The 14,543-nt window shown below is 39.7% G+C and overlaps 1 protein-coding gene across 2 annotated transcripts in view; it reads right to left on the reverse strand.

Annotated features, from left to right (window-relative positions):
• Window positions 1–14,543, reverse strand: part of ARHGAP10 (Rho GTPase activating protein 10) — a 206,677-nt gene that overhangs the window by 55,975 nt on the left and 136,159 nt on the right. For both annotated transcript variants that reach the window (XM_014949825.1, XM_014949824.1), the window contains 4 exons: window positions 11,402–11,489; window positions 9,767–9,825; window positions 6,933–7,038; window positions 6,151–6,310 (listed from right to left, as the gene is read on the reverse strand). In XM_014949825.1, the coding sequence (XP_014805311.1) occupies window positions 6,151–6,310; window positions 6,933–7,038; window positions 9,767–9,825; window positions 11,402–11,489 (413 nt within the window). The remainder of the gene's footprint in view (window positions 1–6,150; window positions 6,311–6,932; window positions 7,039–9,766; window positions 9,826–11,401; window positions 11,490–14,543) is intronic.

The raw sequence follows: 14,543 nt of genomic DNA on the forward strand, positions 1-14,543 counted from the left end.
CCTCCAGGGATGGTGACTCCACCACCTCCCTGGGCAGGCCCTTCCAGTGCCTGACCACTCTCTCAGTAAAGTAGTTCTTTCTAATATCTAATCTAAATCTCCCCTGCCCCAACTTCAGACCATTTCCTCTGGTCTTGTCGTTCGTCCTTTGGGAGAAGAGGCCAACACCTGCCTCTCTACAACCTCCTTTCAGGTAGTTGTAGAGGGCAATGAGGTCTCCCCTCAGCCTCCTCTTCTCCAAACTCAATATGCCCAGTTCCCTCAGCCTCTCCTCATAGGACTTGTTCTCCAGGCCCCTCACCAGCTTGGTGGCTCTCCTCTGGACACACTCCAGCACTTCAATGTCTCAATTTCGCCCCCCCCCCTTCAAGTCAAACGCTTGTTGACTTGAGAAACATTCAGCTTGGGGAGCTTTCAAATTGCTCCACCCCAGCAAACCACCACGATCACAACGCATGGCTTCTAGGTCTCCTGTTGCAGCCAAAGGCAAGGCAACACGAAAGCTGAAAACAAGACTTCTTTAGTATTTCTCACTGTCTCCATCTACCAGGGCTTCAAAAGATCTGCTGTGTCATCAAAAAAAAAAGTCTTAGATGATGGCAGAGCCACCATACCCTGAAGCACTGACCTGCAACAGAACAGCTCTAAACGTGCAGTGATTGTCAGTGGAGACAAAAGCCACACCTGACTGTGCCACTTCATGTTCCCAAGCACACCACTGACCTCACCTGCTTCCACCTCCTCTGCCTCACCAATATCCCACGTGTTACATGCCATGAGGTATGTTTTAAGACTAAAGATTTTTTCAAGTATTACTACATGAAGTTGATGCTGACTTAAGAGCTCAGTGGTATTAAATTCTTCTCTACCTTTCGTCAAAAAAAAAAAATAAAGTATCTACAAGTATCAAAGTATCTAAGAAAAATTAACTCATTTATATTTCGTTAAAAAATATTTCTCCTTAAAACTGTTTTGAACAAAACAAAGCTAAAACAAAGACATATTTTGTCTAAAGTATGCAAAATCTTTGCCCTTTATAAAAAGATTAATACAGAAAACAAGTGAAAACAGCATCTGACATACACAGGAACTATTGAGCTTCTCAGAATTAACGTCTTTGAGATATTTTTGCCCACAGGTTGTCTGAATTCTAGACAAAGTTATCTTTTACCATGCCTATTCCCTTGCAGTAGACTCTGGCTTCCCATTCTCCACAAGGGACTTGTGTCTCGCCTCTCTCTTTTTTTTCCTTCTAATTTTCTTTCATTGTAATTTTCATCTCGTTCTGTTTTTTCAATCTTGCTGTTTGTACTCACTATTCTGTCCTCCCCCATAAACGCCGGTTTAAAATATTCCAGTCCCACTGAGATTTTTATTCCAATCTCCTCCCTCACCTTCTTTCATTTCTTGGACTTCTTTTTTTATCCTTTTTTTTTTTTTCCCCCTCTTAAAATAATGTTCAGGGAATTGAGAAACCAAAATGGCTCACGTCACCACTGAGGCATCTCTAAATGGCAAATAAATAAGCCCTTTGAATAGTGACATTCATTCCAAAGAGATGTCAAAACATTATAACGAGCAGCCAGATGAACATGAGCGTGCTCTTCATGGCTACCATGGAGTGGACTGTCCTCCTTCCCCACCACAAGTGAGGGAAGAAAAATTAATTTATACCCTTGAAACTTCATTTGGAGGAAGGAGGAGGAATCAAAACCTTTTTTTTTTTGGGTCCACTTTTTGTCAGGTGATTACCTAAAGGCCAAGCAAAGTTTGCTCCTGGCATTGTAGAAGCACGGCTGTAGTCAGTCCCCAAGCTTGTCACCTCAAGAAAAGGAACACCAAGGAAAATGAACAGCCAAATGAACATGAGCATGCTCTTCATGGCTACCATGGAGTGGACTGTCCTCCTTCCCCACCACAAGTGAGGGAAGAAAAATTAATTTATACCCTTGAAACTTCATTTGGAGGAAGGAGGAGGAATCAAAACCTTTTTTTTTTTTGGGTCCACTTTTTGTCAGGTGATCACCTAAAGGCCAAGCAAAGTTTGCTCCTGGCATTGTAGAAGCACGGCTGTAGTCAGTCCCCAAGCTTGTCACCTCAAGAAAAGGAACACCAAGGAAAAGCACAGATTCAAAGCAAAATGAACACAATAACAAGGCACAAACATGAATTTCTTGAGGCTTTTTTAGCAAAGGGAAGGATATGGGACATGGAAATCAAGGGAGACCAGACAGATAGGACAAGGGAGAAGGGGACAAGTCAACCAAATATGAAACGACAGAGATCTTAAAGACCTACAAAGCAAAGGAACAGAAGAGTGCTGGCACACATGGCCCAGTCAGCACAAAACATGGCAATTCAAGGCAAAACTATAGAGAGATTGTTTCATTTCAAACCTGAACGTGCTCCTACTTTGCCCGGCACATCTGGCCAGCCTTCCCCACAGCCATATGACAGAAGGAAGCAAGACAATCCACAGGTCTCATCTTCCTCCCTTCCATAGCAGGTGGTTCTGAGGGCCCTGGGTAAAATATTGTCTCATCCTGGGTCTAGTTTTGGCTTTTTCTGTCAGGGATCTGCTTCTACAGCTCATCTTCTGACTGAACTCTGAGAAATACTCTGCCTGGAAAAGACTTGGCCATAAGTGATAAGAACAAAATTTCCTTAATGCTCTTCTATCCCCTTTCCAGTCTTCATCTTTGTGCAATTCTGAGGCCAGTTATGGCTGCACAGTCTAGTTCCACCACTCAAGTCTCAGCGTTGGTCTGATTTTGCCAAACATCCCCTCCTCAACCTACTGTAACCGGTTCATAGCCATGGTTTGGAAGCACATACGCAGCCTTCAAACAAGGTCAAACTGGTTCTCACTGGTTTCCTGCACAGAAATTCTCTAAGTAGGAGCCAGCTGAGTGATGATAGTGGAATGACTGCACCAGGATTTCAAAGCTAGTAACACAATTCATAGACTCATAGAATCATTCAGGTGGGAAAAGACCCTTGGGATCATCGAGTCCAACCATCAACCCTACTCTACAAAGTCCTCCCCTACCCCATATCCCTCAGTACCGCATCTACATGTCCCTTAAACACAGCCAGGGATGGTGACTCAACCCCCTCCCTGGGCAGCCTATTCCAATGCCCAACCACTCTTTCTGTGAAAAATTCCTTCCTAATGTTCAGTCTAAAACTGAATTAATTATGTCTCCTAAAATTGAACTGTAGATCTCCTTCAGTGAAGGTATCCACACAAGGCATAATGAACACTGATGGAATTTAAAAACATTTGAGGAATTATAACAATTTTTTACCATTTCGCCCACCAAGTTACTCTATTTGAACCAGAAATATTGATGGCTATTTCTTCTACAATTTGGAAGTTTGTTAGTTCATTGGCTACAGGGGAAAAGAAATGCCTCCCTGCAGTCTGCCAGAGCCATAAATTACATATGCATGAAGCATGAAGTGTTGCTTCACGTTTGTTTGTGTCAGTGTACCTCCATCTTGACTCCACCACTCTTCTACAATTCCAAACTTTGCTTCTTTTAGCAGAAGCTGCTAAAAATTAGGAGAGGCTGAGTAGCGGCTGAACGAAAGATTTTTTAAGTATTTTAACTCACAGCTGGTGACTTTTCCTAGGACTTCACCAGGGCTATAAATAAACATACCTAATGCAAGGCTCTTCGAAAAGTCTGAAATGCATAAAAATTCAAAGCAACGATATAAAAGGCACATTAGAGTGACAATAAGCCTCCTCGCCATTAGAAGTAGGTCCTCAGTCTGCCCCGAGTGAGGAAGGGTCACTTGTAAAGGCAACATATTCAATTTGACTCTAAAATTTCTGTAATGCCTTAACGCACAAACTCCATCGCCTTTACTATAAATACAGGGAGGTCACACTTGGGGCTTCCTTCCATCTTGGAAGCAGCTCTAGCGTGGGAGAGGTTGCTGCAGGCAGACCACTGATGGCAAGTTCACTGTTAGAAGTGACAGTGAAACGACAGAAATCCCTTTAAAAAAAAAAAATATTACAGCTTTCTAGTTCTAAAGAAGGCATAAAAACAAGGAATTACAGAAAATGATGCAGTATCGTTTTGATGTACTTTCCATTCCCTGCTTCTCTACATTTTCAAAGGAGCAGGAAAGGCCACTACAAATAATGTTTCAAGCGTGACATTGATGTCCAGATTTTAACGACATGTGGCTGAGCTGGCATAAGAATAAGATGGTGCTAATCTGTGATTTGAATAAGCATAACTCAACCTCCATATGTTATTAAATCACCCTTGGTTCTGCTCACTCTCTCTTCACTTTCTTAAATTTGTGTGGTCACTGCAATAGCTTCAAGATCATGAGCTTACTGCATGGTTTACCTTCACAGAATCACAGAGTCTTCATGGTTGGAAAGGACCTTTGAGATCATCGAGTCCAACCACAAAAAAAACCCAAACAAAAAACAAACAAACAAAATCACAAAGAGATACAAACCAAGAATGTTGGGCACTAGAGCATGCCCTGAAGAGCCATGTCTACATGTTTCTTAAATCCCTCCAGGGATGGTGACTCCACCACCTCCCTGGGCAGGCCCTTCCAGTGCCTGACCACCCTCTCAGGAAAGTCATTCTTCCCAAGATCTCCTCTAACCCTCCCCTGCCCCAACTTCAGACCATTTCCTCTGCTCCTCTCATGATTCCCTTGGGAGAAGAGGCCAACCCCCACCTCTCTACACCCTCCTTTCAGGGAGCTGGAGAGGGCAAGGAGGTCTCCCCTCAGCCTCCTCTTCTCCAAACTCAACATGATGACCAGTTCCCTCAGCCTCTCCTCGTAGAACTTGTTCTCCAGACCCCTCCCCAGCTTGGTGGCTCTCTTCTGGACACGCTCAATGTCCTTCTTGTGGTGAGGAGCCCAGAACTGAACACAGCACTCATTTAGAAGGTCCATAATGAATAGCATGGCTTATAACTCTCGGAATATTTACCACTTAGAACTCGAGCCACATCTGCAGCACAGTATTTTTCCAACAGAACAATACCATGTCTGCTCAATGTGTGTGTGTGTGAGGGCAGCATTACACCCAAAGTCAACCACACCAACAAAACCCACCATGTGGACACAGCTATGCCAAGAGACGTCCACTTTGCCCAGCCTGGATCACTCAGGGCGGTAGCGCAATTACATTGTCAGAAAAACTTGAGACAGATATTATTTAGAGTAGATAAGACTTAACTTAGACAGCCAATTTCAACACTGTTAACCTTTAAAAGAAGTAGCTATTTCAATGCTGGGAGTACTTAAGAAAGAAGAGAGGAAAAAAAAAAAAATCACATCCTGAAATTTTTCTAAAACACTTTTTTTTTTTGACAATAAGAGCGACGGAGATGCTGCCCTTCCTCCCAGTACAAGCAAAGTACCTCAAAAATCCAGTTCCAGAAATCAGTTTAGACACAAAGGATTCCCAAAGGAGTACCCAAACAAAGAGACCAGACTTTTTTTTTTTTTAAAAAACACAAATTTCAGATCCCAGATTACATGCAGTGATATTCTGGACAGTACCTTGTATGTGGAAGGTACACCTTAGTAACTGGCAGCTGCCACAGCAGCAGCAGCAACTTCTATTTTCAGCATCACCTCAAATGCAAAGGCTTAAAATAACACACATCCAGCTGAAAACAAAGGAAATGTTAATACCTGACACTCTCATAATGCTTTTTACCCATAAAATTCAGAGTTTAGAAAAATTTTCTTTTAACTCTGTAAACTCTGAGAAAAATTAAGACATAGAACAATTAATTCAGATGCTGGTTAAAGTACTTAATGGAAGACCTAAAAAACTGAGCCTGGGCTTTCTCTTTCCCAGTCCTGTATCACTTTTGCTCAGGAAAAAAATAACATGGAAATATCATCAAGAAAATCTATTTGACCACCATCCACACAGAAGCACCACCATTGCCAGGAAATATCTATTCTGAAATACCAGTTTACCTGCAAACAGGAATATTTATCGAGTATAAACAGCCAAAAGCATACAGTGTATAGAGGATATTCTTCATAATTAAGCTACTTTTAATATCATACTGAACTCCACTCTACCCATTAAGCCTTGTAGATCGTTTTAGACAACACTCAGCAAGGCAGAGATGTAGCAGAACTTACCTTCTCGTGATTTTCTATCAGGATTTCAACGACGATGTTCTGAAACTTCAGGTCCATGATGGCTGCTACAGTTTCTTCCTGTGGCCTCATTAAGGTTGGTCCAAATACTACCCCTAGGTTTGCCACAGTCATTAGATTCCTCTTGGCGTGCTTTGAAACGCTTTTTGAAAAGAATTGAAAGAAAAAACAGGAAATAGGTTATGAAAAATTTCCATTACTGTTGGAAACTGCAGTCTACAAACGAAAACATTACATTTCCTTAATCTATGTTTTAGAAGTTTGTTTTGTGCAAAGTTTCTTCAAATAAAGTCTTGCCGAATTCTGGAAAACAGAAAAGCCATTCTTCCACTGGCAATTTAAAAACAAAAGCAGTCTCTTACTGAACTTAAATATATAAAATGCACTTAGCCTTGGACCAGGGCAAGTGTGAAACCAACTTAAATTTGCTAACAGATCTCCACTATTCACTTTGCCAGAACTTGCAAAAAGAAAGTATAATGTTCCCTTTCTCACTTCAATCAAATCCTCGACCGCTGGCAGGACTGCTAAAGTAAATACTTCTATGGCTTCATTAATGGATTAGATTTCTGCCTTTCCCTCCAAAATACACACAGCACGAGTCAAACGTCTTCTCAGCTTTTGCACATTTTGGTTCTTGGTATTGTGTATGACAGCATGGACAGCTTCAGCTCCAGCCACACTTAACTTAAGGCCCTCTCTAGTTAAACAAAGGTAAGGACAAGAGTTCTGGCAAGGTAAGAAAGCAGGTCGTTAACACTTACTTCGCTAAATGTTTCACCAAAATTTCCAGCATCTCTTTGTTCTTTTCTGGGAGTTTATGGACCAAGAAGTGAACAGCATTAACTCGAGATTCAGGACTCCCACTTTCTAGGGGGACACAGAAATAAATCATGATCTCAAAAAATAAAAATGAAATAAAATCCACAGAAACACAAAGCTTCTCCCAGCCCCTGCACAGAAACATACTTTCCTCCACCACTTGTGTACCTCCCAAACATAGCAATATCGAACATATGCGCCTTGTTTTCACAAGAAATCTTGTTCTAGAATTATCAACTTATTTGCTTATTTTGTAAACTCGTCTTTCCATCCACCTGCAAAAGGATGCCTTTGTTCTTCTATTTTTAAAACCCGACAGATGTAGTTATTGTTTTGCTGCATTGGACTCGTCTGCTTATGAATATACTGCAAGGTGAGGAGCGACGTTACTGGGGGCCACGGAGTGGAACTGCACTGCTTTATATTTTAGCATCATTAACTGATTGTCCTCCTCATTAGAATTCAGTTTTGTTGGTACTATGCAGCTAATGATACTGCATTTACACTGCCTCACATTGGAAACTGCATCAGACAACGTGTGTGGAAGATACATACGCTCAGAAAATCTAATGACCTTGGACAACACAGAAAAATAATTATGCAAAAAAACCTACCAAGTGAAATTACTACAATAAAGACCCCTGAATAACAACAGCATCCCTCTCTAGTGCAGTATTGATATAAAGCAAAAATAAACAAGGGGCTTTTTATTTTTTTTTGTGTTGAATTGAATCATTTTGGCCCCTATAGGTTTCACTAGGACACAGATGAAAACAAGAATCTTGGCGCCTATAGGTTTCACTAGGACACAGATGAAAACAAGAATCTGGAAAAGATTAAAATAATTCCTCTTCCTATTTCTCAAAGTTGTATTGAATGGCAAAATTACATCTCAGTCATGGTTACAACGAGTGGAGTGGAAGCATTTCTCTTGTATATAATAATACTTAGTACAAGGTATATAAAATTTAGAACCTACTCTGAACGCAAGGAGTTTTAACACCGGGACAACGCATCAGGTCCTATTTTACTTTAAGGCAACTGTGTCTGTTAAAAGTATTTCATATAAAATACCACCATATTTCTTCAGTGCATACTGCTACAGATTTTTTTTTTTCCTCTTTGCATATCGCTACAGATTTCAGGGTTGTTTTTTTATTCTTTTGCAGTGAACACCCCTGCACAGATTGCAAGAAGAAAGGCTAACAAAATGCAAAAAACGTTTAGCTTCTAGTCAGCTAATCAAAATTCAGAGAGCCAGAAAAACATAAGCCTTCCTTAAAGCAAGACTATTTTCTATACATGCGAAATCACAAACTCTAATTAAAGACTAGCTTATATAGTTTCAGTCTACACTGATATGTATAAAGAAAAGGAAACTGAAAGCAGAACCTTTTCATTTTGGCCTTTTCCTCCCTGCCCCCCCGCAATAGTTGCAGAGGAAAGGATATTCCTTACTATTCCTGGTGTTGTTGGTTTTTTTATAGCCAACAGAGGAAACAACACTGACTCCCTATTTTTAAGCGTACTGTAACTCAGATCTGCAACATTGATTAGATTTCCCTCCCCACTCCATAAAAATCAAATCCCTCTACAAAATTGTTTACGGCTTACAAACACTGTACTACTTAAAACAGGTAACTCCAACTGCATCCCTTTATTAGAAGGGACTATAAAAAATAGAGAAGAGGAAAATAAAGTGAGAAGCTTCTGGCAAAACTTCATAGGTCAAGAAATTATTTTAACACTTTCCAATCCAAACGGGCAGACACACCATCTAGGTCAGTATGTTGAATTTTGTTGAAGCACTTGGCCTCTAGGATGTGCTTTGGCAATTAATTTCATCGGCTAATTTTCGTTTTGAATTAAGGACCACAAGTGAACGCAATCTGCAGTCCTGGAAAGTCCTAACAGCAATCCCAAGAAGATAAAGCAATCGTCTCAAAGTTTATTTTAATTTTGCTTTCCACAGTTTGCCAGAAGTGCTACAGGCTGGAAAGAAAAAAATCAGCTAAATATCTGTTTGATACTTTGCCAAAAATTCTCTTACACAGTTTCCCTCTACCCTCTTCCAAAAAAAAAAATTCCATGTACATTAGATAACATACAGCTGAACTACAAATGCTGTTGTGTCTTCTCCAAGCCTGTATTTGAACTGCTGTAGCGTGAAATCTGGCCTGCTCTTTCCTTTTTTCTTCTAATATATGAGGAACATTGAAGCCAGCCTGGATGCGGAGCTAAGGGCGCTGAAAACAAGGGGCAGGCAGCTGTGCCCCAATCAAATGAGCCCAAATTAGTGTGTTTGCTTTGACTAAGCTTCATAGCCTTTATAAATGGAAAAAAATAAAAATAAAAATCGAAGTAGATATTTATCATTATGTAATGAAGACAATAGGAATTAAAGTTCACTGTGTCTATCCAAAAGTTTTTTGCTAAAGCAAAAACTGCACTTTGTTAAGTCTGTCACAAGCTTATCTGTCAATAGATACGTCATATGTAACACAGACTAGAACTGAACACATAAAGTAAAAATTGCACTTTAAGTCTGTCACAGGCTTATCTGTCAATAGATATGTCATATGTAACACAGACTAGAACTGAACACTGGTTAAAACCTACACATTTTTATGATTCCTTATTTCTATTTATTATTTCTTATTCCTATGTTTTTACTAGGTTGAAGAACTTTTCTGAAATTGCATTTGCAGCCTGCACCTAAGGCCACCACAGTATCCTAAGAAAAGATTTCTATTGGAACTACAGTCATTATATTTACTGGCAGGAACGATGAATTCTCCATGCAACTCATACGTCATCAGTGGCTCTGGAAGGCTCCTGTAAAACAAAGATGATGTAATAAATTTAGCTATACTCTTTTCTAGCTGTGTTTACTCTAAGCAAGAAACCTTTTCAACATTAGTATAATTCAACAGTAGTATAATCCTCACACTAGAGGCAACCATTGTTACGGTGGCCCTTGAATTCAATGATTTCCAGCACAAACAGACAAGTCAATATTATCAGGAAAATAAAACTAAATACATTTATTGACCTTCCAGGAGCTGAAGTGATGCCTCCAGTCCATCATAAGGCACCTCCTCCAATTACAACAATGAGACCCTTATTCAGATGAAGATGGCATACGTATACTACGTAATTAATTCTCCATTAGGGTTTTTACAATACCAAGAATCACAAGTCAACATCTTACTGGGAAGAAAAAAAAGGTCCTAAAAGAGTAAATTTGCTCAATGGTAGCCATCCCCAAATCGAAATTCTCAAGCATTTCAAATAGAAAAATTTAAATTGAAAGCCTTAGTCATCAATGAAAAATGTACTGAATAATGGAAATCAGAGTTAAGACCTTTTACGTTGACTTTACTGATGCTTATGAAATACTGGAGTAAACACCTTAGTCATCAATGAAAAATTTACTGAATAATAGAAATCAGAGTTAAGACCTTCATTTATTAAGTTGACTTTACTGATGCTTATGAAATACTGGGGTAAACACTCAGATGGCAAATACTGCAGGTAGAAAATATTTCATTTCATCACATGCACTTTCTTTTCTTTTTTTTAATTCTTTCCTACTCTCTGTAAAAAAGACTTTTATCTTGATAATAATTCTGCAGTATTCTTTGATAGCAGTCACACCAATACTTCATTTAATAAAACCAGCAGATTAAAAATGCTGTATTTGTATTATACTACTAGAGACAGACAGAAATTCTATGGTCTATGTTCTTAGGCAATTCACTAAAACATCTTGATCAGGAATTGGCCAAGCCATTTGAACAGAGAACACATTTAAAATTCTTACTTTTAACGAGAGACAGACACAAATTCTACACTCTGTGTTCTTAGGCAATTCACTAAAACATCTTGATCAGGAATTGGCCAAGCCATTTGAACAGAGAACACATTTAAAATTCTTACTTTTAACACTCAAAATATTATTACTATTGCACCTAGAACATCACAGCAAGGGCCAGAAGAGAAAAAGGAAAATGTTAAAAAATTCATAACCTTTTCCCCTTTCATTCTACCACATTAAAACACCAAAAGGCAAAAAACTCTTTTAACAATCTTAGCAGATTTTCAGTAATGACTCTCAGTGAGTTTACTAACAATTCAGGTTTCTGTACCATCAGTGAAAGGCTGATTTACCTAAACACAGAAATGTTTGGGGACTTGTCTCATTTGAAGATGAGTATTAGGGTTGCTAAATTATTTTGCTTCCGCCAAGACAAGTAACAAACACGTTATTTGCACAATGTAGAACCTGTATTCTATTCCAAATATTCAAAATATAGGAAAAGGAAGTAATGTAGCTTAATACACTGCATAGGAGAATTAGAATACAGAATTCATAGTCTAGAAAAGAAATAAATGCAAGAGAGAGGCTTACCGCAGATATTGCTTCATAGCACTAGTAATTGTCTTCACTTCCCAATCTACAGAGTTTTCCAGGTCAACTTCGTTGCAGGTTTTTGCATCTAGAAAATAACCAGAAAGAGAAGGAGGACATGAAAAAAAGGGAATTCTAAATCAGTATGCCCTACACCAAGGGCAATTAAATTTTATCATTATGTATTTGCTAACATGAAAGTAGAATATGTCCTTCTTACTATTAGTTTATACTAAGACTTAATACACAAACCTCTTTATAAATTCTATTTCCATATTTTAAGAAGTATTTACTGATTTTTTTCTTTAATGAAGGATTAAAAAAAAAAATCACTTTCATGTAAAAAGATCTCTATAGCAATTGATATTTTCACACCCTTTAATTAAACAGAAAGATGCACACAAACACAGGAAGATGTATGAAAACAGCTTAGAAAAAAGACTCACTAAGCATACCTTATCTTTTCCTATTTTATATAAAATGCAAGTACACGTTTTTGAATTCTTTCCATACATTTTCTCATAAACTGTTATTTTGGACTGCTGATGAAAATAGCTGAAGTGAAGTATGACCCTCCTTATTGGGTGAAAACCTTCTAAAGTTGCTTCAAATGTAGAAAAAAAGGATTCTTCTCTATCAGTAAGGTTCCTCTACAAGAGGGCCCTTCCCTGATGAGATTTGGCCAAAGGGAAGCTCACGGATCTCCTCCCACCTTCTCCCAGGTGAGCTGGGAGAGTCTTGTACCACAACAGATCAAATTGAACTGCCCCAAGTCTGAAGGACTCACCAGGTGAAAGGTATAGAAGACCATAGAAAGCAACACAGCACCCCAGAATGGTGTGCAATCACAGAATCACAGAATCTTCTAGGTTGGAAGGGACCTTAAAGATCATCTTGTCCAACTGTCAACCTAATTCTGACAAAAATAGACACCCGCACAACAAACAAGAAGCATCACCATCACTAACCCATACCTCCCAGCACTACATCAACCTGGCTTTTGAACACCTCCAGGGATGGGGCCTCAACCACCTCCCTGGGCAGCCCATTCCAATGGCTGATAACTCTTTCAGTGAAAAAATTTTTCCTAATATCCAGCCTGAACCTCCCCTGGGGCAACTTGAGGCCATTTCCTCTTGTCCTGTCGCCTGTGACTTGAGAGAAGAGACCGACCCCCACCTCTCTACACCCTCCTTTCAGGGAGTTGTAGAGAGCAATAAGGTCTCCCCTCAGCCTCCTCTTCTCCAGGCTGAACACCCCCAGCTCCCTCAGCCTCTCCTCATAAGACTTGTGCTCCAGACCCCTCACCAGCTTTGTTGCCCTTAATCCAAAAAAACCAACCCCCTTTGGGCCTCACACCAGGAAGCAATAGCTAATTAACACGAGATGATCAGGTGTATATGGCCAACAAAGGAGCCCAATTTGGTGCCTTCAAATGCTCCATCTTCTGTTATTATTACTGCTACACGTTTCCATCAGTCCCTACAGCGAACTACAGGAGTAGCTGACACAGATTACGTGTTGACCAGTTCATACCATTCAGGATTCATTTGTTACTTTGCTTGTCAGACAAACGACAGACACATTTCAAAAATCAAATTAGGATCCCTGATTAAAGGTGCAGTCCTTTTACGGGGACAAAATAATTCTGTTCTAAAGGCTGTGCCAAGCAATTATTTCTGTAACTGAATATTCTCCCTCGTTATATCAATTATTTAAATCTCATTTTAAAATACAAGTCAGATAACATTTTCTCCCAAATTGTTACGAGCCAACCACCACCAAAAAATACTCAAGATTGTCTCAGGAAAAAGTTTCTTCTTTCCTCTTTTTAGCATGCTAATTTTTCCTGTGTTCAAATTCCCTTTTTTGAGAAGAAAACCTTTCTGCTGAATTAATTAAATAAAAACTGCCATCGCATCAGAAACTCGTGAAATCTAAGGGGATTTTCTTACTAAACCACTGTGTAATATCCAGTTTTTAAATAACTCCTTCCTAATCATCAACCTGTTTTACAGTCAAAGGATGCGCTCAGTTACGTGAAATTTGTTGATGAATTTGAGGGGGGAGGAAAATAACAAGCGTCTGAATCTCAAAGAAAGCCTCTTAAAATAAAAAAAAAAATAGAAGGTATTGCTGAAATATTTCATTATCTTTTTTTGGGGGGGGGAACAAACCCAACAAAATAACCCTGGCTCTTCTACCAACCCCAAACAACCCCCAGTTTGGCTGTAGAAACCATCAAGACTTAATGACTTAATTTTTTCAGTTCTGATTTGACATTACATAGCTCTGCCCACCCCGTATTTGACTGTTCCTGCACCATTTTTCCCCTCTATTTCAAACATCCCGGGCCATTACACGAACTGGAACTTCAACTGGGATTCTCAAAAATGACTCCACTAGTTTTCATGCTGCTTGCTCACGTAGCAGCCGCTGCGCACCGCACGGCGACTTTACGCCTATAAAAATAACTATGCACATTTCTGGAACAGCTTTTGACAGATCAGCTCTAAATTTTATGCAAATCTTTCTGACAATAACAGCGCTAGAGTTGATAAAAACAGTCCAGTTCACTAAACTAGGTTAGGAGGAGACTCTCTCTGCTTTCATATGCAATGTGCCCACAGTGGGATTATACTCATAGTGTCATTTGCTGTATATAAAATAATAAGGAATCCAACGTCATGGTTTGGAAAGCTGCTGGTTTCGAGAAGGCAGAGGTACCTGAAAGTTTTCTTCTACAATATGTGATGTCTGGCATTTTTCACACCAGGCAGCACCAGAAAGCAAAACTGAACGCAGCGGTAGAAGCTTCCAGATCTTCCGCCGCTTTCCCCACGAGGCAGGGTCTGCAGGAAAGCTGACCCATATAGCAGTTTGCTCAAAACCTACGTAGGCAGATTGTTTGAAATAAACCACATCAGATCTATTACGTGGATCACAGATGAGCCAGGAATTGGTCCTTGACACCTTTTGGGACCTGAGCCCCCTGACAGCTGACAACGCGCTCTGCGCTGCTTACAGCACATTCCCCACAACATTGGGCATCCTAATCCTGTATCCCTGTTTACAGGGATATGTACAGGGTACAGGGATTTAGCCCTGATATCAGATTAATTTAACATTTCTGGTTGAAATC

This window comes from Calidris pugnax, unplaced genomic scaffold (genome assembly GCF_001431845.1).
Source record: "Calidris pugnax isolate Ruff unplaced genomic scaffold, ASM143184v1 scaffold42, whole genome shotgun sequence".
NCBI classification, from domain to species: Eukaryota; Metazoa; Chordata; class Aves; order Charadriiformes; family Scolopacidae; genus Calidris; species Calidris pugnax.